This window comes from Sorex araneus, chromosome X, assembly GCF_027595985.1.
Source record: "Sorex araneus isolate mSorAra2 chromosome X, mSorAra2.pri, whole genome shotgun sequence".
In the NCBI taxonomy this organism is placed as follows: domain Eukaryota; kingdom Metazoa; phylum Chordata; class Mammalia; order Eulipotyphla; family Soricidae; genus Sorex; species Sorex araneus.
In genome coordinates, this window is record NC_073313.1 from 165,372,747 (window position 1) to 165,399,606 (window position 26,860).

A 26,860-nucleotide genomic window follows, 5' to 3' on the forward strand; every position below is an offset into this window, starting at 1 on the left:
CTGCGTAGCGGGCCGCGGGGCTGGGGGCGGAGGGGGCCGGCCCGGCGGCCGCTTTATCTTCGGCCGCGGCTGGGCCGGCGCGGTGGCCCGTCTCTCACCCCGCGACAGCCGCTCGGAGCCCCCCGAGCGCGCTCCCTCGCTGCCCCCCGGACAGCTGCCCGCCTCTGCCTCCTAGCTGAGGTCCCCCCGCCGCCCCCAGGTAACGCTCCGGCTGCCGGACCCCCATCCTGCCCAGGGCCACCCCCCAGCGTCCAGCGGGGAGGGTGGCCCGGCCTTGGGCCCGAGGGGCCGAGATCGCGGCCCGGGAGTCCGGAGGGGCCCCGCGATCGTGGGGGGGATTTGCAGAGGGGCTGGAGGCTTGGGGTGGAGGGAGTTAGGCGAGGGAGGGCTGGAAAGTTCCCGTGAAGATAGGTGGCTCCCCAACCCCCCCCAGACCCGGTGGCATCTGTCTTCCGATTCAAGAAGTTGTGAATGAGGAAACGTTTATTCCTTTAAAAAAAATGAAATTAAAAAGGCGACGCGGTGCGGGGGCAAGGCATGCATGCATGCACTCCGGGACCCCGGGTGCGGGCTTTGCACGGGACCTGCGGGAAGGGGGGCCCCGCGTCGGGTACCACATCCCGCGGCCTCGTCTCTCAAATGCAGGACGGCGTGCCAGCCTCGGGGGTTAAGTTCTTTGCCAGCCTGGGCACGGCTCGGAACTTCGCTCGCTGTTATTTTCTAGAGAGGTGGTTGGTCTTTTAAAAAAAAAAAACCAAAAAACTATTTAAAGTGGCATTCCTGTGTGCCAGCCCCTTGCAAGGGGGCACGGGGGGTGGGTTGGGCTTGCACCCAGCCGTGCCCACGGGGGACGGTGCCGCGCCCCGGGTTAAGCCCCTCTCCTGTCTTTCGCTCTCCCCTCCCCACACCCCCCCACCACACCGCGGCCGTTTTGCGCGTGCTCTGGGCTGAAGGGTGGGTACCAGGCGCTTTCCAGGGTTATCATGTGAGCGCGCAGGTGGCTGGGGCATCAGGGCTGAGAAGGCGCCAAGGTCTCTCCTTCCCTGGGGAGACTGTTCCGACAGAGGTCAGGCCCAGCTGCTGACTCCCCCCAGCCCCACCCCCCCCATCTCTGGTCCCTAGCGGCATCTGCGGTTTTCTCCTCCCCCATCACCCCCTACCCCCGCCCTTGCTACCTCCTGGTCTCCAAGAAGGGGGAGTTTCTGCAGCTGGAAGGGACACGCACCCCTGACATTCCTCAAGGGTCCGCCCCGGTGCTGGGTGCTGCCAGCCTCCCGCCCCCTGTGCATCTCGGGGTGATGAGTTTGCTCATTAAACGCTTTGTTCCCTCCCCGCTTTTAGCCAAGTTAATTGTCACGAAGGCAGGCCAGCCTGTCTTATTAATCACTTTTTTTTTTTGGTGTTTGTTTTTGGATCAGTGCACTGAGCTTTATTCTTTTTTTTTTTTTTTTTTGCTTTTGCTTTTTGGGTCACACCCAGCGGTGCACAGGGGTTCCTCCCGGCTCTACACTCAGGAATGACGCAATTACTCCCAGCGGTGCCTGGGGGGGACCCTATGGGATGCTGGGAATCAGAACCCGGGTCGCCCGAGTGCAAGGCCAACGCCCTCCCGGCTGTGCTATCGCTTCAGCCCCCAGTGCTTTAGCTTGGTTTTGCCCTCAGGGTTCAGGGGACCCTGTGGGGTGTCGGGAATCAAACCTGGGTCAGCTGCATGCAAGGCGAACACCTGACTTGCTGTCCACTCCCAGCCCTATCCGGTTAATCTCTTAATTACTGATCTGAGTGAGAAATATGTAGGGAAGTGGGATTGTTTGCTTGGGAGCACTTGAGAGGAGCCAGGCAGGGGACAATTAACAGAGGTCTGTAAAATTCCTTTTTTTTTTTTTTTTGCTTTTCGGGTCACACCCAGCGATACACAAGGTTCACTCCTGGCTCTACACTCAGGAATTACTCCCGGCGGTGCTGGGGGACCATATGGGATGCTGGGAATCAACCCAGGTTGGCCGCATGCAAGGCAAACACCCTACCTGCTGTGCTATTACTCCAGCCCCAAATTCCTTTTCTTGATGAAATTTGCCTTTGGAATTTATGACTTAGGAGATAACCGATGATGATGATGTCACCGCACTTTTACGGTCTGGTGTTGTGTGTGAATTCAAATGGTTTTGGTTTGGGGCCTCACTCAGCTATGCTCAGGGATGCCCTTTAGCTAAATGACCTAATGAGCTCTTTCATAGATGATTATTTTTATTATTACTGGTATTGGTATTTGGTTGGGGGGGGCATACTTGGTGGTACTCAGGGCTTACTCCTGGCTCAGGGTACCAAATGGGATGCTGGGGATCGAACCAGGGTCGGTTGCGTGCAAGGCAAATGCCCTACCTGCTGAACTATCTCTCCAGCCCCTTTTCTTTCTTCCTTATATTTATTATTTTTTTTGTTTTTGGCTTTTTGGGTCACATGGGGCCATACTTAGGGGTTACTCCTGGCTCTGTGCTTAGGGATCACTTCTGGTGGTGCCCAGGGGACCCTATGGGATGCCAGAGATCAAATCCGGGTTGGCCACGGGCAAAACAAATGTCCTTCCATGCTAGCTCCCCCCTGATCTTTTAATCCCTTCCCTTCCCTTTTTATTACTGCTTGCAGAGATATCACCCCCTGTGATTTGCATGTGGGCGGTGGTATTTGGGATTGAACTCACAGCTTTAAGCTTTCAAGGGGCGGTGCCAGGAATCCTTCCTCCACACCCATGCTGTCCTCTGCACCTGTGAATTTGGTAGGACTGTGCCTGAGGAGGCTGTGTGTGTGTGTGTGTGTGTGTGTGTGTGTGTGTGTGTGTGTGTGTGTGTGTGTGTGAGGGGGGTTGCTTTGGGGGAGCCCTTGATGTTTCCGATGATGGCTTGATCTGTTCTTCCTTCCCTCTCTGAGCTCAGGAGCAATCCACTTTGGAAATGGATTGAGCTATTAATGCTGGTTCAGTTGTTTCTCAAGTCATTCTTTTTTTTGGGGGGTGGGGGGTGCTGGAGTGATAGCAGAGCGGGGAGGGCATTTGCCTTGCACGTGGCCAACCCAGGTTCAATTCCCAGCATCCCATAGGGTTCCCTGAGCACCGCCAGGAGTCATTCCTGAGTGCAGAGCCAGGAGTCAGCCCTGAGCATCGCTGGGTGTGACCCGAAAAGCAAAAACAAACAAACAAAAAAATCATTTTTTTTTTTATTGAGGGTGGGGGATGGGGTTGGGCCGCACCCAGCAGTGCTCAGGGCTGACTCCTGACTCTGCTCAGGACCTCTCCTGACAGGGCTCTGGGTTCCTAGCCTGTACCGGAAGGCCCTACCTGCCGCCCTCTCTCTCCAGCCCTGCCTTGTTTTCATGAGACACTCCGGATACTCTCTCAGCGAAGGCTCTGAAACCAGTGCTCAGGTTGAATTCATAAGAACCTTTTGCCCAGGCTGGGGGGAATATCGCAGCCGTAGAAGCCTGCTGTGCATCTCACCAGCCTCTGGAGACCCGTGCCCACTCCCCACACCCCTCCCGCCCTGCCCACCATCCCTGCTATGTGATCCCACCACTAAACACTAAAGAAGAAAACTTTTTGTTTAGTCCCTGAAAACAAACACAAACATTTGTGGTGCCAGGGGTCGAACCCAGGACCTTGCGCATGCGCATGTATGTTCTTCAGGACACTGCCCACCCACCATAGGTTCTGTGGGGGTTTTTCTGTGTATGGGGCTTGAGGCTTCTCCCTACGGTGCTCAGGGATCACTCCTGGCGGTGCTCAGGGGACCCTATGGGATGCCGGGGATCGAACCCGGGTCGGCCGCGTGCCAGGCCAACGCCCTCCCCGCTGTGCTGTCGCTCCAACCCCTGGGTTCTCTCTTAGTTTGCTTTTGGTCACCTTGGTGGAATTGTCCACTTCGCGGCCCCGTGACATTGGGCCAATGCTTGTCACCTTTTTCCAGTCTTTCACATCTTTCTGAATGCAAGACTGGGGTTACTGGGGGTCCCGCGTGTCCCACAGCCACCATGCGCGCTCCCCTCCCCCACCCCCACTTCCGCCCCTGCACCCAGGGCCTTGGAGCCCCTGATCTCGTGACCCCTGCTTTCACTTCCTCAGCCCGTTGGGTGCCCCTCTCCGATTTAGCTCTTGATCCTTCCTGAAAACGAGCTGTGCAAGTCGTGAAGGAACTCTGGGCCACGGGTGTCCCCAAGTTGTGAAATAGTGCGTGCCTCCCTCTGCACGCCCCGCCCCTCCCCCCTTTTCAGGGTGGTATCGGGGAAGTGACTTCACTGCCAGTAAAAGAGGCTCTTTGTTTCTTCCACGTGGGGCTGGGGTCACGGCTGAATGAGTCGCAGCTGGTGCCCAGGGCCTGAGCTGGACTCTCGGATGTCCTTCCTGAGCCCAGACCTTCCCGGCCTGGCTTGGCCTTGGTCCCATTTTACTGGACTTCTGCCTCTAGTTGCCGTGTGGGACAGCCCCGCCCTGCTCAGGGAAAGCTTGAAAGTTATCTCGGTTCCAGCTTGGCCCACGTCACTGACACTTCCTGGCCTCTGGCCTCAGTGTCTGTGAAGATTCTTGCTACTCATTCATTCATTCATTCATTCATTCAAATATTCTGTCACCTATCCATTCATTCAACCAATTATCCTTTCATTCAACCATCCGTCCATCCATCCATTCATTTTCTCATTCAACTATCCATCCATCCATGAATGAGTGGATGGGTGGGTGGGTGGTTGAATGAGTCCAACCATCCACCCATCCATTCAACCATCCATTCATCCATCCATCCACTCATTTAACTATCCACCCACCATTCATTCAACCACCCATCCACCCATCCATCCATCCATCCATCCATCAATTCATTCAACCACCCACCCATCCATCCATCCATCAATTCATTCAACCATCCATCCATCCATCTATCCAACTATTCACCCATCCATTCATTCAACTATCCACCCATCCATCCATCCATTCATTCAACTATCCACCCATCCATCCATCCACTCATTCAACCATCCACCCATCCATCCATCCACTCATTCAACCATCCACCCATCCATCCACTCATTCAACCATCCACCCATCCATCCATCCACTCATTCAACCATCCACCCATCCATTCATTCAGCATTTACTCATTCAACTATCCATCTATCCATTTATTCATCCATCCATCCATCCATCCATCCACTCATCCAACCATCAATCCAGTCATTCAACCAACCAACCATCCATCCACTCCTTCAATCCTCCATCCAGTCATCCATCCATCCTTTTAACCACCCACCCATTCATCTACTCATTCAGCCATTCATCCAGTCATTCAATCAACCACCCATCCATCCACACATCCATCCATCCATTTAACCACCCACCCACCTACCCACCCAGCGAGCCATCCAGCAGGTGCATTCTGAACGCAGAATGGATTGTAGGCGTAGGTTTAAGTAACGCTAGTGGGCTGGAGCTGGAGCACTGGTGTGGACGGGGAGAGAAGGGGTCAGGCCCCGAGCATCGCCGGGTGGGACCCCCAAATAAGAACAAGAGAAGGGGGGCTGTGTGGTCGACAGGGGTGTGGGAAGCGGTCATGCAGGGAGGTTCCCACTTAGGAGCTACTACCAGTGCCTCAGGGGTTGGAGGGTCAAACTGGAGGCTCCTGCATGCAGAGCGTGAACCCCCAAACCCTGCAGCCTGACCCTGGCTGAAGGTGCCTTCCTCGTGCTCTGCCCCTCCCCCCCACCCTTCCTGCTGGGCCCCTGAGCCTCTTCTCTCCCCACAGCATGAGCCAAGAGGACATGTCACTCCGGAAGCGCCTGGCCAGGCCCGGGGATGCCCCCGAGGACGCCGCAGACCCCAAGGCCCCCAGCAAGGACGCCCAGGGGACGCCCGGAAATGGTGAGGATTTACCTGGCTGGGAAGCAAGTCGGGGACCCCGGTGTCCGAGCCCCGGGTCCTCCTACCACGGTGGCCGCGCTGGCTCCTGGGGGATGGACAGGGGGGCAGAGGACACCCCAGGACACCAGCCCCCGCGCCTCGCGTGTCCCTGGGTCCTGGTGGAAACAGCTGCTGGCCTAGGGTGGGTGGAAGCGAGCTCTCCCCGAGGCAATGGTGGCCGAAGTGGACACGTGACAGCATGGACAAGACACAGAGCTTTCGGACGCAGGAATAAACTCTCCTTAACTCTGGAAGCGTGTCCAGGATAGCTGCTCTGGTTTATATATGTGGATTTTTTTTAATCACTTTTTTGGATCACACCCAGTGGTGCTCAGGGCTGACTCCTAGCTCTGCACTCAGGAATCACTCCTGGCGGTGCTCGGGGAACCCTAGGGATGCCGGGGATCGAACCCAGGTCAGGTGTGTGCAAGGCCAATGCCCTCCCCACTGGGCTATCGCTCCACCCCCATGAATATATATTTTTTTGGTGGTTGTTTAGTTCACACTTAGCAGTGCTCAGGGCTGACTCCTGGCTAAGTGCTCAAGAATCACTCCTGGCAGGGCTCGAGGAACACTCTGGGGTGCCGGGAATGGAACCCAGGTCGGCTGTGTGCCAGGCAAGTGTCCTCCCCACTGTCCTGTCTCTCTCCCTCTACTGGGGTTTAATCCACACCTCCCCTGGCCTCCCAGTATTTTGAACGCCCTGCTCAGGGCTGGGGTCCACAGCTGTGATCGTGACATGATGTTTACCCTAATGGCGCGTAAGTGAGCCTCCCCCATGAATATAAGAATATTATCACAGATGGGGGCCAGAGCCATAGCACAGCAGGGAGGGCCTTGGCTTTGCACGTGGCCAACCCGGGTTCGATCCCTGGCATCCCATAGGGTCCCCTGAGCACCGCCAGGAGTGACCCCTGAGCATCGCCGGGTGTGACCCAAAAAAGCAAAAAATATAATGTATCATTTGCATATATATTATTGATACATAGTATTGTCTGTATTTCACGTATAACCACAGGTACTGTAGGTGATAGAGTTAGAGTGATAGCACAGCCGGTAGGGCATTTGCCTTGCACATGGCCGGCCCAGGTTTGATTCCTCTGCCCCTCTCGGAGAGCCCAGCAAGCTACCGAGAGGATCCCGCCCGCACAGCAGAGCCTGGCAAGCTCCCCGTGGCGTCTTTGAGATGCCAAACACAGTCACAACAAGTCTCACCATGGAGACATGACTGGCGCCCGCTCGAGCAAATCAATGAACACCGGGATGACAGTGCTACATTTTATTGTATATATTGCATATATAACCGCAGATGCTCTAGGCGATCTCAGAAGGAACGGCAGGAGCAGGATGCTGATTACTTGCCGACAGTCTGACTTCTCTCGGTGTTGGGAGACTCAGTTGTGAGGGACTTTTAGGTTTTTTTTTTTGTTTTTGTTTTTTGTTTTTTGGGTCACACCCAGTGATGCTCAGGGGTTACTCCTGGCTTTGCACTCAGGAATTACTCCTGGCAGTACTTGGGGGACCATATGGGATGCCGGGGATCGAACCCGGGTCAGCCACGTGCAAGGCAAATGCCCTCCCCGCTGTGCTATTGCTCCAGCCCCACTTTTAGGGGTTTTTATTTTCCCATTTGCCTTTGGGTTGGGGGCGCCCCTGTGACTCGGGGACAGGAGCCGGCACTCTGGAATGCCAGGTGGTGGCCACTCCCCGGCTCTGCCCTGTGCCCACCCCTTGCCCAGCTGGCAGCCAAGGTCTGCGCGGGGCTTTGAGAAACCAACCAGCTTATCTGTTGCGCCTGGCGTTTATTTTTGCAACAACACGTGCGTGGGCTTGATTGCGGCACGGCGGGGTCTAGGGTGCAGACGGGGGCGGAGCGCCCGGGGACACTCGGCTGTGGGCGTCCGCGGGCACCTGCTGGGCAGAAACAGTTCCTTGGCCTCTTCCTACCGAAATTTTCACCAGTGATAAACAGCAGCGGGGCCCCGGCCAGGCCCGTCTTGCGTCTGTGATTCCCCTGCGAGAGTCTGTCCCTGACTCTGCAGGAAAATAAAAAACAAAGGGTCTGGGGGCCAGAGTGATAGCACAGCGGGTAGGGCATTTGCCTTGCACGCGGCCGACCCGGGTTCGATCCCCGGCATCCCATAGGGTCCCCTGAGCACCGCCAGGAGTAATTCCTGAGTGAAGAGCCAGGAGTAACCCCTGAGCATCGCTGGGTGTGACCCAAAAGCAAAAAAAAAAAAAAAAGGGTCTGGCCAGAAATAATAAATAAATGCCGCCGCTGAAGTTTGGCGAGATGGGGGGGGGGGTGGGCGTGGGCCGAGGGGAAGTACCAAGGGGGATGGGCACTTAACTTTGTGCAGAGGTGATCTGGGGTCAGTCCCCCACGTGACGGGTGGTCCCTGGAGCACACAGACGGGAGTAATTCCTGAACTCAGTCAGATGTGGTCCACAAATCCACAAAAATGGATAGCTCTTTATATTACGGAAATCAGTCCTTTGAGTATCATAATTACACACACACACACACTACTAGTGTCTGTGTATTTTACATGGGGGGGTGTCACACACCAGGTTACTTTCAGGGGTCACTCCTGGCTCTGCACACAGAAATTATTATTATTTTTTTTGAGGTCCCACACAGCGATACTCAGAGGTTCCTCCTGGCTCTGCACTCAGGGATCACTCCTGGAGGTGCTCGGGGGACCCTATGGGGTGCTGGGAATCGAACCCGGGTCAGCCGTGTGCCAGGCAAACGCCCTCCCCGCTGTGCTATTGCTCCAGCCCTAGGAATTCTTTTTTTTTTCCCCCAGGAATTATTCTTATTGGGGCTCGAGGGACCCTATGGGATGCTGGGAATCGAACCCAGGTCCGGCCGCGTGCAAGGGCAACGCCCTCCCCGCTGTGCTATGGCTCCGGCTCCTGTGAATATTTTGAACTAGCCATTCGTTTTTTTCACTTTGCTCATGTGAAGCTTGGCCTGTTTCTCTTTCCACTCCCCTCGGGTGTGTGTGTTTGTTTTTGCGGGGGGCCACACCCAGAGTGCTCCAGCTGCTGCCAACTCCCGGGCTCAGGGGCCCCCTCCAGGGTGCCGAGTGCAAAGCAAGCGCCCTACCCACTGGACTATCTCTCCGGCCCTCGAAGGAGTGTTTTTCTTTCTTTCTTTCTTTCTTTCTTTCTTTCTTTCTTTCTTTCTTTCTTTCTTTCTTTCTTTCTTTCTTTCTTTCTTTCTTTCTTTCTTTCTTCCTCTCTTTCTCTCTCTTTCTTTTTTTTTTTTGCTTTTTGGATCACACCTGGCGATGCACAGGGGTTACTCCTGGCTCTGCACTCAGAAATCCCTCCTGGCGGTGCTCGGGGGACCCTATGGGGTGCTGGGAATCGAACCCGGGTCTGCCGAGTGCCAGGCAGACACCCTCCCCGCTGTGCTATCACTCCAGCCCCCCTCTCTCTCATTTTAAGCCTTACAGTTCGCAATACAGCTGCCCAAAGGTCACGTCTATCCCTTTCCCTCCTTCCAACACTCAGACCTTGTCCAGAGTGACCGTTCCTAGCGCTGTCCTCCTGGGCCCTCCTCTTTCTTACCCCCCCCTCCACCCCTCACCCCCTCGAGGCCAGGGAAAACGGGCCAGGAGGACCGGTCAATGGTGGGGAATCAATGAGTTTTTAAAATGAGCTGCTGGAGGCAGCAAGAAACGGGGATTCTGGCCAGCGCTGCCGGGACCTAGTTTGTTCTCAGTACAGAGAGACAAAGGAAAGGTTTGTTAAGCGAAGAGCCGAAACCTGGCAACCGGAAGGCCGGTGATCATTCGCCATGAGGCGCTTCTTATTCCTCAGCCTGGCGCTTTGGGCTTGGGGACAACTCAATGCCACCGCCTCCCTTAGGGGATTTTTTTTCCCCCTCCCTTCCCGTGGCTCTGAGCTGGCCAATTTGAAGAGAGGCGTTCCCCCCTGCCTTGCTTCTGGCGGGTTCGCTGATAACATGCTAAGGTGCGGATTTTAAGGTTATCTGGTCATGGGCTGGCAGGGTAGTGCAGTGGGTAGGGCACTTTTCTTGCATGCTGCCGACCCGGTTCGATCCCCGGCACCCCATAGGAGCCCTGAGTGCAGAGCCAGGAGTAAGCCCTGAGCACCACCAGATGTCGACCCCCTCAAAAATGAAAAAAAAAAAGAAGAGGGGCCGGAGCAACAGCACAGCAGGGAGGGCATTTGCCTTGCACTCGGCTGACCCGGGTTCGATTCCCGGCATCCCATAGGGTCCCCCGAGCATCGCCAGGAGTAGTTCCTGAGTGCAGAGCCAGGAGCAACCCCTGAGCATAGCTGGGTGGGACCCAATAAGTCAAAATTAATTAATTAATTAATTAATTGATTGATTAAATAAGATAAAATTATCTGTAATAAAGTGATTTTGAACAGCATCTGGAGTCTTCAAGGTCTGCAAGAGGAGCTGAACCCACCTTTTGGTGTTTTTCTTCCACTTTTAGACTTTTTTTTAAGGGTGTTTTTTTTTTTTTTTTTTTTTTTGCTTCTTGGGTCACACCCGGCGATGCACAGAGGTTCTTCCTGGCTCTGCACTCAGGAACTACTCTTGGCAGTGCTCAGGGGACCCTATGGGATGCCGGGAATCGAACCTGGGTCGGCCACGTGCAAGGCAAACACCCTCCCCTCTGTGCCATAGCTCTGGGCCCCACCCAGCAGTAGTCAGGACTGACTCTTGGCTCTGTGCTCCGGGATCACTCCCAGTGGGGCTCAGGGAATCAAAGTTGCATCAGTTACATCCAAGCAAGCACCCTAACCACTGAACCATCTCTCTGGCCACCTGCATTGCATTTTGATACAGCTATGTCTCCTAATGTTTCTGTCCTCCAGGCTTCCATCTTCAGCAGGGTGTCAGAGTCTGTTGGGTGTGCTGACCTCACATCGAGTTTCTTTGGCTTCTTTTCACTTCATTATTTAGACCGTGCGAATGGGAATCTACGTGCTTCTGCTGAAAATTTCCTCTTTTTTCCCTTCCTTCCCCTTTCTGTAGGTCAGATTGACATGAAACAGTTGATAGCGAAAAAGATGAAATTAACCGCCGAGGCGGAGGTAAGTCAGCCCCTCTTCAGAAACAGGCGACTAGAGGTTTGGCATAAAGAGTGTTTTTCAGGGACCCTAGAGATAGCACAGTGGGGAGGGCGTTTGCCTTGCACAGGGCCGAGCCCGGTTCGATCCCCGGCATCCCATAGGGTCCCCTGAGCACCGCCAGGAGTGATCCCTGAGTGCAGAGCCAGGAGTCAGCCCTGAGCATCGCCGGGTGTGGCTCAAACACCACCAAAGAAGGAAAAGAGAAGAAACAACCATATTTTTCTGGTTATTTAGTGCTCAGGCATCGCTCCTGGTTCTGCACTGAGGGGTCACTCCTGGCGGGCTCAGGAGGCCGTATGGAGTGCCAGGGACAGAACCCGGGTCTGCTGCATGCATGGCAGGCTGTACTATTACCTCAGCAAGAGCCCTAGATGTTTAAAATGGTGTAAGTCATCACTGGGCTCCTTCGCAGAACATTCCGGAACTCTCTGGGCATCCAGTTTCCCTTTGATCTTTTTCTTTTCCTTTTTGGGTCCCATCTGGCGATGCTCAGGGCTGACTCCCGGCTCTGCACTCAGGGATCACTCCTGGCGGTGCTCGGGGGACCCTATGGGATGCTGGGGATCGAACCCGGGTCGGCCGTGTCCAAGGCCCACGCCCTCCCCGCTGGGCTGCCGCCCTCGAGAGCCCTGAGCATGTTTCTTGCTTCTCTTCCCGCTGCCAGGAGCTGAAGCCGGCCTTCCTGAAGGAGGTCGGCAGCCACTTTGACGACTTCGTGAGCAGCCTCATCGAGAAGTCGGCCACGCTGGACAGCGGCGGCTGCCCCCTCACCAGTTTCGCGGCCCTCCGAGGGGAGAAGAACCACCGAGCCCAGTGGGTGCCCCTGGGGGCCGCGCCTGCCCAGGATGGGGAAGGGGGGCTGAGCGCAGGGCGGGGTGCAGCTGCCTTGTTCCCCTGTTCCCCACCACGCACTCACAAACACACACACACTCACACACACATACTCACAGACACACAGACACACACTCAAACATACTCACACAGACACACAGACACACACACTCACACACAGATACACACACTCACACACAGATACACACTCACACATACACTCACACAGACACACTCACACATACACATACTCACAGACACACACTCACACATACACACACAGACACACACATTCACACACAGACACACACTCACACATCCACTCACACAGACACTCACACATACACATACTCACAGACACTCTCACACATACTCACACAGACACACTCACACACATACACATACTCACAGACACACAGACACACTCACACATACACTCACACATACACTCACACAGCCACTCACACAGACACACTCACACATCCACTCACACAGACACACACTCACACACACATACTCACACATACAGACACACATACTCACACATACTCACACACATGTTCATACACAGTCACATACATACTCACACTCATACACATACTCACACACACTCATACACTCTTACGCACTCACAGACACACACTCACAGTCACATACACTCATATACATACTCGCACACACATAGTCGCACATACACTCAATATACACAAACATACACTCACACACTCTCTCACACTCGCACGTACCCTCACACACTCACATATTCACACACACTCACCACTCACACACACGTACACTCTCTCTCCACTCATAACCTCTGTACTGGGCAAACAATCCTTGCTTCATCCTTCTAAGTAGATTATGTCAGATATGGATTTTTTTTTTTTGGGTGGGGTGGTTTGGGTCCCACCCAGCAATGCTCAGGGGTTCCTCCTGGCTCTGCACTCAGGAATCACTCCTGGCGGTGCTCCGGGGACCCTATGGGATGCTGAGAATCGAACCTGGGTCGGCCACGTGTTAGGCAAACGCCCTCCCTACTGTGCTATCGCTCCAGCCACATAGATTCTTGATTTAAGACCTCACTGGCCAATGAAATCATCGATTTACGTGCCTTACATGCCGTCCCTGGAAGCCAGTGACCCTATTAGCTGGACCCCATAACTGTCCCGGCTTTGGGGGCCAGAGCCTACGGCAGCTGGAAGCCCGGGGGGGCACAGTGAGGTCTGAGCTTCGAGCCCGGCTTCCGAACCCCGTTTGTCACCTTGTCGTGAGGCTTCTGTGGCATCTCCGCTCTGAGAGAGAGCACAGAGGGTTAAGGCGCTTGCCTTTCACGTCACCAAGCCGGGTTCGGTCCCCCAACCCCATATGGTTTGACAGGAGGAAGCCCCGATCCCTGTTGCATGACACCCCCAAATCCACACCCAAACCCAGAGCAAACAAACATACATGAAACCAACTTCTCTGCACCTGATCCTGCCCCGTTAAATGTTAATCAGCGTGAAACCGAACCTGGGGCTAGCGTTTCTCACCGCGCTTAACGTCCTGCCGGGATTATTTTTTTGATCATTTTCATTATGATTCTTATTTTCACTCTCTGCAGGGACCTCCGGGCGCCCCCCGAAAAGGGGAAGGTTTTTGTCGTCAGAAGATCGCTCCTTGAGTGAGTATTTCCTGCCCTGGCCCTCGCTCTCAGGACCAGCTCACCTGGTTTTTCAGCCGCCGGGTCGCTGACTCTTGGAGGACCTTGTTCTGTGCCATTCACCCCTCTGCGTTACACTGTTTGCCCGGTTGTGTGTTTCTTTCTGATCTTTCGGTTCTTTAGTTCATTTCCGGGGGAGGCATAGGAAATGGAAAAGATTGTTACCGGCCCCCTGGCCATCTCCAGAAGTTGTGTTGTGGAATTCTTGCTCTGCAAATAGCTAGAATAAAAAACGTCGTCATGGCGAGGCCCAAGATGTAGCCCAGCGGGGACTTGCATGCGGCTCACCTGGGTTTGATTCCTGCTGATGCACCGTGCAGGGCCAGGAGTAAGCCCTGAGCAGGGCCAGGAGTGTTCAGAACCCCGCGCCCATCAAAAAAAAAAAAAAAATTAGGGGCTGGAACGATAGCACAGCGGGGGAGGGCGTTCACCTTGCATGTGGCCCACCCGGGTTCGATCCCCAGCATCCCATAGGGTCCCCTGAGCACCGCCAGGAGTGATTCCTGAGTGCAGAGCCAGGAGGAACCCCTGTGCATCACCGGGTGTGACCCAAAAAAAGCAAAAAAAAAAATTAAGATTAAGGTGGGGCTGGAGCAATAGGACAGCGGGTATCGTGTTTACACATGGCTGATCTGGATTCCGTCCCCGGCATCCCATATTGTCCCCTGCACCCATCAGGAGTGACCCCCGAGTGCAGAGCCAGGAGTAAGCCTTGTGCACCACTGGGAGTGGCCCCAAAACAAAAAATAAAGAATTATGGTTAAGATTTGTTTGGCCACACCCAGTGATGCTCAGGGGTTCCTCCTGGCTCTGCGCTCAGGAAGGGCGTTTGTCTTGCATGCAGCCAACCCGGGTTCGATCCCAAGCATCCCATAGGGTCCTCCAGCACCGCCAGGAGTGATTCCTGAGTGCAGAGCCAGGAGGAACCCCTGTGCATTGCCGAGTGTAACCCCCCCCCAAAAAAAAAATTAAAACACTGTCACTCTGCAAAGCATGTATTACTCAGGCCTATTCTTCTTCTTTTTTTTTTAATAATGCAGGTGTGGGGCTGGAGCGATAGCACAGCGGGGAGGGCGTTGGCCTGGCACGCTGCCAATCTGGGTTCGATTCCCAGCATCCCATAGGGTCCCCTGAGCACCGCCAGGGGTAATTCCTGAGTGCAGAGCCAGGAGTCAGCCCTGGGCATCGCTGGGTGTGACCTAAAAAGCTAATAATAATAATAGTAACAATTATAATGTAGGCATACTGCTATTTGTTCAGCCATTGATTAAGCTGATTGAATTGAGGGGGCCGGAGCGATAGCACAGCGGGGAGGGCGTTTGCCTTGCACTCGGCAGACCCAGGTTCAATCCCCGGCATCCCACATGGTCTCCCGACAACCGCCAGGAATAATTCCTGAGTGCAAAGCCAGGAGTAGCCCCTGTGCATTGCCAGGTGTGACCCAAAAAGAAAAAATAAATAAATAAATAAAATTAAAAATATATATATAAGCTGATTGAATTGGGCATGAACTCCACATGACTTTTTATTTATTTTTTAATAGGCCCTTTAATCTATGCCTCCCCACTCTCTCCGTCTATCTCTGCCTCTCTCTTACTCTCATTCCTCTGTCTGTCCGTTCGTCTGTCTGTCCGTCTCCCCTTCATGCTACTCCGAAAGCCCAGGCGGCCCTCGGTATGTCGGGACGTAGCCTGTCTCCATCAAACACAAAGCTCAATCAGGATCGAGTAACGGTCTCAGTTCTCCGACGTTGGCGGTGCTGGTGCTGGCTCGCCCCAAGCCTTAGAGAGACGCAGGCGGGCATGGCCTCTGCCACCGCGTCCGGGCGCCGAGGGCGGCGGCTCACGGCCTGCGCCGGGCTCTGTCCGCAGCGAGCTGCTGGAGGTGGACCACATCCGCACCATCTACCACATGTTCATCGCCCTGCTCATCCTCTTCATCCTCAGCACGCTGGCCGTGGACTACATCGACCAGGGCAGGTGAGGCAGGGGGAGGGGCAGGGGAGCAGCATCTCGGGGGGCCGCCCTCAGCCTGTTTTTTTTTTTTTTCTTTTTGGGTCCCACCCAGCAATGCACAGGGGTCACTCCTGGCTCTGCACTCAGGAATCACCCCTGGCGGTGCTCAGAGGACCATATGGGATGCTGAGAATTGAACCCGGGTCCGCTGCGTGCAAGGCAAATGCCCTCCCCGCTGTGCTATTGCTCCAGCCCCTCAGCATGTGTTTTGATTTCATAGTAGAAGGTGGTTCAGTTCTGCTTTTTTTTTTTTGGGCATGGGGGGGTGGAAAGAGTCTCACCCGGTGATGCTCAGGGCTGACTCCTGACTCTGCACTCAGGAATCACTCCTGGCAGTGCTTGGGGTGACCCTATGGGATGCCGGGGATCGAACCCAGGTCTGCCGAGTGCAAGGCAGACACCCTCCCTGCTGTGCTATCGTCCCGGCCCCTTCTTTTCTTCTCTTTTTTGCTTTTTGGGTCCCACCCAGCGATGCTCAGGGCTGACTCCTGGCTCTGCACTCAGGGATCACTCCTGGCAGTGCTCGGGGGACCCTATGGGATGCTGGGGATCGAACCTGGGTCGGCCGCGTGCAAGGCAAACGCCCTCCCCGCTGTGCTATCCTCCAGCCCTTTTTTTTTTTTTCTTTTTGGGTCACACCCGGCGATGCACAGGGGTTACTCCTGGCTCTGCACTCAGGAATCACTCCTGGCGGTGCTCAGGGGACCATATGGGATGCTGGGATTTGAACCCGGGTTGGCCGCGTGCAAGGCAAATGCCTTCCCCACTGTGCTATCACTCCAGCCACCATTCTTCTTTTTTTCTTTTTGGGCCACACCCAGGGATGCTCAGGGCTGACTCCTGGCTCTGCACTCAGGAATCACTCCTGGCAGTGCTCAGGGGACCCTATGGGATGCCGGGGATCGAACCCGGGTCGGCTGCGTGCCAGGCCACCGCCCTCCCCGCCGTGCGGTGGCTCTGACCCCAGGCTCTGCCTTCTCTCCCCTGTGCCCCCCCCCCAGGTTGGTGCTGGAATTCAACATGTTGACCTTTGCCTTCACCAAGTCCTCCGTGGCCCTGTGGACGTGGTGGGCCATGTTCCTGGGCACCCTCGTGGTCCCCTACACCCTGCTCCTCCAGTGGGCCAAGGGCTACCGGGCCAGCTCCTTCCCGAGCATCCGCTCGCTGCTCTTCGGCCTGCTCTTCATGGCCTTCCAGGTCGGCGGGCTGGGCTGCGGCGTGGCCTACGTCGTCCTCCAGCACACGTCCACGCCTGGCACCCGCGGTGTCATCGTCATCGAGCAGGTGCGGGGCCGGGCGGGGCCGGGCTGCGTGGCGGGAGAGCAGTAGGGCAGCAGGGAGAGCGATCCCTGAGCACAGAGCCAGGAGTCTGCCCTGATCCCTGCCAGGAGTGAGCCCTGAGCACAGAGCCGAGAGTCAGCCCTGAGCACAGAGCCAGGAGTCAGCGCTAAGCACAGAGCCAGGAGTCAGCCCTGATCCCTGCCAGGAGTGATCCCTGAGCACAGAGCCAGGAGTCAGCCCCGGTCCCTGCCAGGAGTGATCCCTGAGCACAGAGCCAGGAGTCAACCCTGAGAACAGAGCCGGGAGTCAGCCCAGAGCACAGAGCCGGGAGTCAGCCCTGATCCCTGCCAGGAGTGATCCCTGAGCACAGAGCCGGGAGTGAGCTCTGAGCACAGAGCCAGGAGTCAGCCCTGATCCCTGCCAGGAGTGATCCCTGAGCACAGAGCCAGAGTCAGCCCCGAGCACTGCCAGGGTGATCCTGAGCACAGAGCCAGGAGTCAGCCCTGAGCATCGCCGGGAGCGGCCCAGAAACAAACCCACTAGGAAAAGTTAACTGTGGGTCCGAGGGATAGTACGGTGGGGAAGGCGTTTACCTTGCATGCAGCCGATCCCTGGCATCCCGTAGGGTCCCCGAGCACTTCCAGGAGTGAGTCCTGAGCACAGAGCCCGGAGTGAGTCCTGAGCACCTCTGGGTGTACACCCCCCACCCAGTTAAAACAAAGCAAAAATATGGAGCTGGAGTGAGGGGTGGTGTAGACGGGCTTTGCTTGCAGGAGCCACAGGTTTCATTCCTGGCCCTGTCTTGCCCCCCGACCTCCCCCTGGCACCCCTGGGCTTGACCCCCCAACCCCCAGCGAGGAGTGATCCCAGGGTACCGCCACCAGGCATGACCCCCCCCCAAAAAAAAATAGAACTGACAGAAAAATTAGTTCATGGTGGAGTATTCCCGTAATGACGGTGCTGTTAGATGCAAAATGAGTCTTTGGGGCCGAGGGGTCAGCCACGTGCAAGGCAAGTCCCCGTCCTGCCGCCCTGTGGCCCCAGATGCAAAATAATTTGCAGGGTGGCTTGTCAGCGAGAGCCGGTTTTCTCTTTACTTTATCCTCCAAGAAGGAGCATGTGGGGCTGGAGCGATAGCACAGCGGGGAGGGCGTTTGCCTTGCACGCGGCCGACCCAGGTTCGAATCCCAGCATCCCATAGGGTCCCCTGAGCACCGCCAGGAGTAACTCCTGAGTGTAGAACCAGGAGTAACCCCTGTGCATCGCCAGGTGTGACTCAAAAAGCAAAAAAAAAAAAAATTAAATAAATTTAAAAAAAGGAGCACGTTTTAATTAATTAATTAATTAATTTATTTATTTATTGCTTTTTGGGTCCCACCCGGCGATGCTCAGGGCTGACTCCTGGCTCTGCACTCAGGAATCACCCCTGGCGGTGCTCAGGGGACCCTATGGGATGCTGGGAATCGAACCCGGGTTGGCCGCGTGCAAGGCAAACGCCCTCCCCGCTGTGCTATTGCTCCAGCACCTTGTTTTTATTTATTTTATTTTAATTTTTGGGTCCCACCCGGCGATGCTCAGGGCTGACTCCCGGCTCTGTGCTCAGGAACCATTCCTGGCGGTGCTCGGGGGACCCTATGGGGATGGCAGGGATCGAACCCGGGTTGGCCGCGTGCCAGGCCAGTGCCCTCCTCCCACTGTGCTCTTGCTCTGGCTCCCCGCGGGAGCACGTTTTCACTGGCGTGACCGAGGTTGCCTCCCCCCCCTCTTCCTGTAGATCCGTTTCGTCATGAAGGCCCACTCGCTGGTCAGGGAGACCGTCCCGCGGGTGCTGAGCGCAGCGAAGGCGAAATCAGGTACAAGGCCGTGGGGCCAGGCTGCCCCCCTGCTGGATTTTATTCACCTGCCAAGGGAGGGGGGGGCTGGCGGGGGCAGGGTGGGGGGAGTGGTGGGGACCCACTGAGCCCACCAGCCTGGGGCAGGGGTGGAAGGGGGTGGGAGGGGGGGTCATCCCGTATTTAGGCTCCCTGGGGGTTTCAGAAGTCATCAGGGAATCCTAAGCTATCCTGGATGGCCCTCAGGATTACAGCTGGGTTGTAGGGAGAGGGGGAGGGGGGAGGGGAGAGGGAGGGGCAGGGGGAGAGAGAGGGAGAGAGAGCGTGAGGTTCCCTGAGCACGGAGCCAGGAGTAAGCCCTGAGTACTAATAATAGTGTTGGGTTTAATGACCACACACTCTCCTCTCTCTCTCTCCTCTCTCTCTCTCTCTCTCTCTCTCTCTCTCTGTCTCTCTCTCTCTCCCCTCCTCCCACCCCCAATATCCCCTGAGTACTAATAATACTATTGGGTTTAATGACCACACACACACACTCTCTCTCTTTCTCCTCTCTCCTCTCTCTCTCTCTGTCTCTCTGTCTCTCTCTCCCTCTCTCTCTCTCTCTCTCTCTCTCGCCCTCTCTCTCTCTCTCCCTCTCTCTCTCTCCCTCTCTCTCTCTGTCTCTCTGTCTCTCTCTCCCCGTCTCTCTCTTTGTCTCTCTCTCTCCTCTGTCTCTCTCTCTCCTCTCTGTCTCTCTCTCCTCTCTCTTTCTGTCTCTGTCTCTCTATCTCCTCTCTGTCTCTCTCTGTCTCTCTCCTCTCTCTCTGTCTCTCTCTCTCCTCTCTCTCTGTCTCTCTCTGTCTCTCTCTCTCCTTTCCTCTCTCTCTGTCTCTCTCTCTCTCTCTCTGTGTCTCTCTCTCCCCCCCTCCCGCCCCCAACATCCCCTGAGTACTAATAATACTATTGGGTCTTATGACCACACACACACACACTCCCCTCCCCGCCCACCCCCCCCAATATCCCCTCCATGAATAAAACCAGAACAGAGGGCTGGAGCCATAGCACAGCGGGGAAGGCGTTGGCCTGGCACGCGGCCGACCTGGGTTCGATCCCCGGCATCCCACAGGGTCCCCCGAGCACCGCCAGGAGTGATTCCTGAGTGCAGAGCTGGGAGTCAGCCCTGGGCATCGCCGGGTGTGGCCCTTCAGAGAGCAGGAAAGAGGAATGGTCAGGAGACATGGACAGGTGTAGCCGGCATGACGGGCCCCCTCCCCACTCCAGGCCCCTCCCTGCCTTCCTGTGAGGCGCCCTCGGTTCTCAGCTGGCTCCCCCCCCACCCGCAGACACGGTCCCTGTGCCCACCGTCGGCCAGTACCTGTACTTCCTGTTTGCGCCCACCCTCATCTACCGGGACAGCTACCCCAGGTAGGGACAGGCGCACGGTGGGGGGCCCTGAGCACAAGCCAGGCCAGCCGGGACACGCCCCGGGGTGCGGGCAGGGCCCCCCTGAGAGCCCACTCTCGCTTCTTCCTCCCAGGACCCCGTCCATCCGCTGGGGCTACGTGGCCTTGCAGTTTGCACAGGTGCGTCCTTGCTGCCCTGCCTGAGGTTGGTGGCCGGGTGGGCGGGCAGCTCTCAGGGTCTCCTGCGCCCCCTGAAGGCCTTCCCCACCCCGGCGGGGGGTGTCGGTCTCGCCAACAACCAACGTGGTTTTTCTTCTGTCAAAGTCCAGGTGAGGGGCCGGGAAGAGAGCACTGTGGGTAGCGCACTTGTGAAGCAGTCAGGTGGCCGACCCGGCTTTGGTTCCCGGCACCCCGTTGGGTCCCCTGAGTCCCGTCTGGTGTGATCTCTGAGCACAGAGCTGAGTCAGCCCAAAATCCAAATACTCTGGGCATTGTTCTAGTTGGTGACGGCATTATCATCTGCTCATTTCTGCCTTCCTGTTTTTTCAATGTTTGGTGCATGTGTGTGTGCGTGCATGTGTATGTGTGTTTGTGTGTGCGGATTTGTGTGTGCACCCATTTGTGTATCTGAGTGTATGTGTGGTATGTGTGTGGCTTTTGTGTGTGGTTGTCCATGTGTGGTTGTGCGTGTGTGGTTTTGGGAGTCCGTGTGTGGTTTTGTGTGTCTGTGTGTGGTGCGCGTGTTTTTTTGTGTGTGGGGGGGTTTTGTGTGTATGCACCTGTGTGTGTCTGTGATACGTGTGTGTGCCTGTGGGGGGGTGCCTGTGTGGTTTGTGTGTGGTACGTGTGTATTTTTGTGTTTGTGCATGTGTGGTTTTGTGTGTGTGTGGTTTTATGTGTGTGCAGGGGAAGGTGTGTGGTTTTGTGTGGGGTGTTTTGTGGTCTTGTGTGTGGTTGTGTGTGGTTTTGTGTGTGGTTGTGTATGTATGTGTGTGGTCTTGTGTGTGGTTGTGTATGTGTGTGGTCTTGTGTGGTTGTGTATGTATGTGTGTGGTACATGTGTGGTTGTGTGTGGTTGTGTGTGGCCTTGTGTGTGGTTGTGTGTGGTCCTATGTGTGGTGAGTGGTGCGTGTGTGGTTGTGTGTGGTCCTGCGTGTGTGGTTGTGTGTGGTGTGTGTGTGGCGTGTGAGCCCCTTCCAGACTCCCTTTTGTGCCGGACTGCCTTGCAGGTGTTCGGCTGCTTCTTCTACATGTACTACATCTTCGAGAGGCTGTGCACGCCGCTGTTCCGGAACATGCAGAAGGAGCCATTCAGCGCGCGCGTGCTGGTTCTCTGCATGTTCAACTCCATCCTGCCAGGTGGGCCGAGGGCCCAGGGCAGCCCCTGGCCTCGCCTGTCTCTTTATTTGTGTCTTGGGGGCCACACCCGGCGATGCTCAAGGCTCAGTCCTGGCTCTGCCCTGCCTCTGGCTCCCGGTTCCGCTTCCCTCTCCCCCCCCCCCCCCCCCCCCGTCCCCTTCCGTCGCTCGTCCGTCCTCGCTCTCTCTCCCGCCGTCCCCAAGATTCTGCACCTGCCCCTCCCCCCAGAGTTGGACCAGTGTCACCCACGGCACTCGGGTCCTTCTCCCCGACTGCACATTCCCGGCGTGCCAGAATCTGCTGGGGCCGGAGTGACAGCACAGCGGGTCAGACATTGGCCTGGCACGAGGCCGACCCGGGTTCGACCCCCGGCATCCCATAGGGTCCCCCGAGCACTGCTAGGAATGATCCCTGAGTGCAGAGCCAGGAGTCAACCCTGAGCATCATTGGGTGTGATGCAAAAAATTACTGAAACTAGATGAGAGGCTGGAGTGATAGCACAGTTGGGAAGGCATTGGCCTGGCACGCGGCCGACCCGGGTTCGATCCCTGGCATCCCATAGGGTCCCCCGAGCACCACCAGGAGTGAGTCCTGAGTGCAGAGCCGGGAGCGGCCCCTGAGCACTGCCGGGTGTGGACCCTCTGAAACAAAACCAAACCCAGACCAGAAGCGCCGCAGGGCAGTGCCCGTGTCCGGTGGTCAGCTGAGTCCCCCTGTGCCCCTCACCCCTGCAGCCGCGCTGATCCTCTTCTTGACCTTCTTCGCCATCCTGCACTGCTGGCTCAACGCCTTTGCCGAGATGCTCCGTTTCGGCGACCGGATGTTCTACAGGGTGAGGCTCGCTCCCGCCGGCCCATCCCCACGGGTGGGGCGGCTCGTCTCCGAGTCCTGGTCCCTGCCGCCTGGCCCCCCGAGGATGAATGCTCTCCGCGGGCCCCTCAGAGGGGAGGTCGGCTCCGACCGCGGGGATGTGGGCGGTCAGAAGGGGGCAGCCGTGAAGGCAGCACCTGAGATCATGCGTCGGGCGCGTCCTCCGGGGGTATCGAGGGGCCGCGGGGGTCCACGTGTGCCACCGGGCCTGTCTGTTCCCACCCCCCTCCGCAGGACTGGTGGAACTCCACGTCGTACGCCAACTACTACCGGACGTGGAACGTTGTGGTTCATGACTGGCTCTACTACTACGCGTACAAGGACTTCCTCTGGGTATGGGCGGCCGTGTGCATCGGGAGAGCCGGTTCCTTCCCACAAAGGGTTAACCCGCGCCCATTGACCCCGCTGCATGGACAGGAAGGCAGACGCCCTGCTTGCTTGTCTGCGGGACTCTCTCGGGAGCCATGTCTGTGTCCGCATCCATCTGTCCTGCCTGAGACGCTGAGTGACAGTCATGATGGGCTTCCTGGCGGTGGCGACTGAGAATGCAGGAGGGCGTTTATTTTAATGATCAGGAGCAATCCTGGCTCTGCACTCAGGAATCACTCCTGGCGGTGCTCAGGGGACCTTATGAGATGCCGGGGGTGGAACCCAGGTCGGCCATGTGAAAGGCAAACGCCCTCCCCGCTGTGCCATTGCTCCAGCCTCTCATTTATTTTCAATAATTTTTCACATCACACCCAACGATGCTCAGGGCTGACTCCTGGCTCTGCGCTCAGGAATGACTCCTGGCGGTGCTCGGGGGACCCTATGGGATGCCGGGGATCGAATCCGGGTCAGCTGTGTGCAAGGAAAACGCCCTCCCCGCTGGACTATCACTTTAGCATCCCCTGGACTCTCATCCCCTCCTTCCCAAATCTCAGTTCTAGGACTGTTGGACCATGCCCTATAGTGTCACTCTACACTAAGGCCCGTTTGGATCGGCCTGTGCTTGGGGGCCGGAGCTCGTGCTCTGAATGGAACCCCAGGCTCTGCCCCCCCCCACACACACACTGCAGGGTCCTTCGTACCAGCAGATGTCCCCAAACAAAAGGACAAAGACCTTGCCAATACAGTGACTTCTGGGTCCAGATTCTAAATGTTCTGGAAAATAAGCCCAGATTAGGGTTGTGGGCGGGGAACGGAACAATAGCACAGCGGGGAGGGCATTTGCCTTGCACTCGGCCGACCCGGGTTCAATCCCCAGCATCCCATAGGGTCCCCTGAGCCTATCAGTACTAATTCCTGAGTACAGAGCCAGGAGTAACCGCTGAGCATTGCTGAGTGCAGCCCCCAAATCAAAACAATCGTTTAAAAAGAAAAACGCCCAGATCTTTCAAAATGTCCACATTTTCCAAAGCTTTTATCCCAGTCAACTTGGGGCTCCACATATAATTTTTCATTTTCTCCCTTTTTTTTTTTTTTTTTTTTGCTTTTTGGGCCATACCTGGCGATGCTCAGAGCTGACTCCTGGCTCTGCACTCAGGAATCACTCCTGGCGGTGCTCGGGGGACCCTATGGGATGCCGGGGATCGAACCCGGGTCGGCCACATGCCAGACCAACGCCGTCCCCGCTGTGCTATCACTCCAGCCCCAACTTTTCATTCTCTGACCGTGATTTTCATACCTTTGGGACCAGGGCCCGGGAGTGGGTGGGAAGCGTGTCGGGACGCGACTCCCACCCTCTCCCCCTCTCTGAAGCTGAGCGTTCCTCTCTGCCCCTCACCCTAGTTTTTCTCGAAGAAATTCAAGTCGGCCGCTATGTTGTCGGTGTTCGCCATCTCGGCCGTGGTGCACGAGTACGCCATGGCGATCATCCTCAACTTCTTCTACCCCGTCCTCTTCGTGCTCTTCATGTTCTTCGGAAGTAAGTCACCGAGTGTCATTGCCCCGAGCAGCCCTGACACTGTGTGAGCCAGCAGGGCGGGGGGGGGGGGGGGTGAGGGGGAGCGTCCATCACCAAGGCACCAAGTGACCGCAGCCACCTGGTGTTTATCCTGAACTCAGCACCTGGGTGTGGTACACCTGGGTGTACCCACCTCTGTACGCCAGGATGGGGAACCAAAACTCAGTGAGCCTTTGTCATTTGTTTATTTTTGTTGGGGGCCACACCCGGCGATGCTCAGGGCCGACTCCCGGCTCTGCACTCAGGAATCACTCCCGGCAGTGCTCGGGGGACCCTGTGGGATGCCGGGGATCGAACTCATGCCAGCTGCGTGCAAGATGAGCCCCCACCCCAGTGTGCTAGGCCTCCGGCCCCTAAATGAGCCACTTGAAGTGGCCGGAGCGGTAGCACAGCGGGGAGGGCTCTTGCCTTGCACGCGGCTGATCCGGGTTCAATCCCCGGCATCCCACAGGGTGCCCCAAACCCTTCTAGGAGTGATTCCTGAGTGCAGAGTTCGGAGGTCAGCCCAGAGTTTCACCGGGTGTGGCCCTAAAGCTAAACTATGATTTGGCGTTAACACCACCACCGGCTTCCCCATTCTGAAACTGCTGGGTTCACTCCCTTGAACCCTCACCCCACGGGGTGGGGGTGGGTGCAGAGACCAGCTCCAGGGTGAAGGATTCCAGGAAATCCTCCCCACCCCCCAACCTCCCTTCATTAAGGACGTGCCCCCGTCCCCCGTGGTCTAGAGGGCCACTGCCCACCTGCCCCCACTAGTCCCTGCAGGTCTCATGACCCCCCCCCCCCCCCCGCCTGCCCGGCGGGCCTCCAAGCCCTCTTGGGCCCGTCTCCTGGGGGACGCTGTGTCCATCTCTGCTGTCCCCGCCCCCTGCAGTGGCCTTCAACTTCATCGTCAACGACAGCCGGAAGAGGCCCATCTGGAACATCATGGTGTGGACCTCGCTCTTCGCCGGCCATGGCATCCTGCTGTGCCTGTACTCCCAGGAGTGGCACGCCCGCCAGCACTGCCCCCTGAAGAACGTGAGTCGGGGGTTGGGGGGAGGCCAGAGCGACAGCACAGCAGGGAGGGTGCTGGCCTGGTGCGTGGCCGACCCGGGTTCGATCCCTGGCATCCCATATGGTCCCCTGAGCACCGCCAGGAGTGATTACTGAGTGTATGAGCCAGGAGTAACCCCTGTGCATTGCCAGGTGAGACCCAAAAAGAAAAATAAGGGGCTGGAGTGATAGCACAGCGGGTAGGGCGTTTGCCTTGCACTCAGCTGACCGGGGTTCAAATCCCAGCATCCCATATAGTCCCTTGAGCACCGCCAGGGGTGATTCCTGAGTGCATGAGCCAAGAGTGACCCCTGTGCGTTGCTGGGTGTGACCCAAAAAGAAAAAAAAAAAAAAAACAACAACCAAAAAGAAAAATAAAAATCAAGGGGCCGGAGCAATAGTACAGAGGATAGGGCGTTTGCCTTGCATGCAGCCGACCCGGGTTCGATCCCCAGCATCCCATAGGGTCCCCCTAGTACCACCAGGAGTAATTACTGAGCGCAGAGCCAGGAGGAACCCCTGAGCGTTGCGGGGTGTGACCCAAAAAGCAAAACAATAAAAAGATATTGAAAAATTAAAAGTAAAAAAATTTGAAATGTTAAATTTGAAACTTAATATTTGAAAAGTAATAAATATAAAATTTGAAATATTAAAGATAATAAATGAAAATCATCCTGAGTTTCTACCTAAAGCTTTTTCTAAAGAGAATAAGCTTACGCAGAGACCCAGACCCTGCGCATCCTTTTCTTTCCCACACCTGAGTCCCTCAGAGCTTCGGGGTGTCGGAGGGAGATGCTGGGGGTGCCTTGTCCCCCACCCCCGCCCCCAACACACACACCTGCCTTTTCTCCTCCCTGCAGCCCACGTTTCTCGATTACATCCAGCCACGCTCCTGGACGTGTCGCTTCGTGTTCTAATGCCGGCTCCAGGTGTCCATGACTCGAAGATCAGCGCGCGTCCATCCCGGTGGAGCCTCCCTCAGGCTCTGCGTGCTCCAGGGACCCTGGCCGAGGACCCCTCTTGCGCACTCGCCTACACAGCGCCCCCTGGAGGCGGGAGCCCTCGGGGCCGAGCATCGCTGAAGCCGCGCTGCGTGACAGCCTGCATCTCATGCCCTGGGGGCAAGCATCCTCCGTTCTCGGCCTCTGAGTCAGTGAAACGCTCCGGGCGAGTTTCTGCAGCTCCTGGGGTCTGCCAGATCTTGGCGCGAAGCGTTGGACTGTCTGCTGATTCAGCTTTGCGCCTGGGGGAGGAAGTGGAGAGTCTGGCTTTGCCTTGCAGAACCAGAAAAAAAAAAAAAAAAACAAGATACTATTTTTCCCCCCAAAGATAATCTTTGTTATACATACCAACTTTCGCGGCTTTTGTTTTTCTTCTTCTTAAAGTTGCAGTCTTACTCGATTTTTTTTTACCTTGTTTTCACTCTGTGATAGAGAGCTCGTGATTTGTGAAGGGAAAATAAGGACTTTCACCTGGGTTTTTAGAAGTTCTTGCATCTGAAATACCGGTTGAGCGAGGGGCAAGACATAGGGAAGAAAAGAACCCAGAA

At 56.3% G+C, this 26,860-nt stretch overlaps 1 protein-coding gene across 1 annotated transcript; it reads left to right on the forward strand.

Moving 5' to 3' along the window:
• Positions 1-26,712, forward strand: SOAT1 (sterol O-acyltransferase 1). Its single transcript, XM_055120338.1, has 16 exons — positions 1-199; positions 5,787-5,902; positions 10,965-11,023; positions 11,727-11,875; positions 13,494-13,553; positions 15,464-15,571; positions 16,609-16,891; positions 18,663-18,741; positions 20,043-20,124; positions 20,237-20,282; positions 21,332-21,461; positions 22,196-22,293; positions 22,566-22,664; positions 24,102-24,237; positions 25,151-25,296; positions 26,172-26,712. Exons 2-16 carry the CDS (start codon positions 5,788-5,790, stop codon positions 26,226-26,228), a joined length of 1,647 nt encoding a protein of 548 aa, XP_054976313.1. The 5' UTR covers positions 1-199; position 5,787; the 3' UTR covers positions 26,229-26,712.
• Positions 26,713-26,860: the final 148 nt, after the last annotated feature.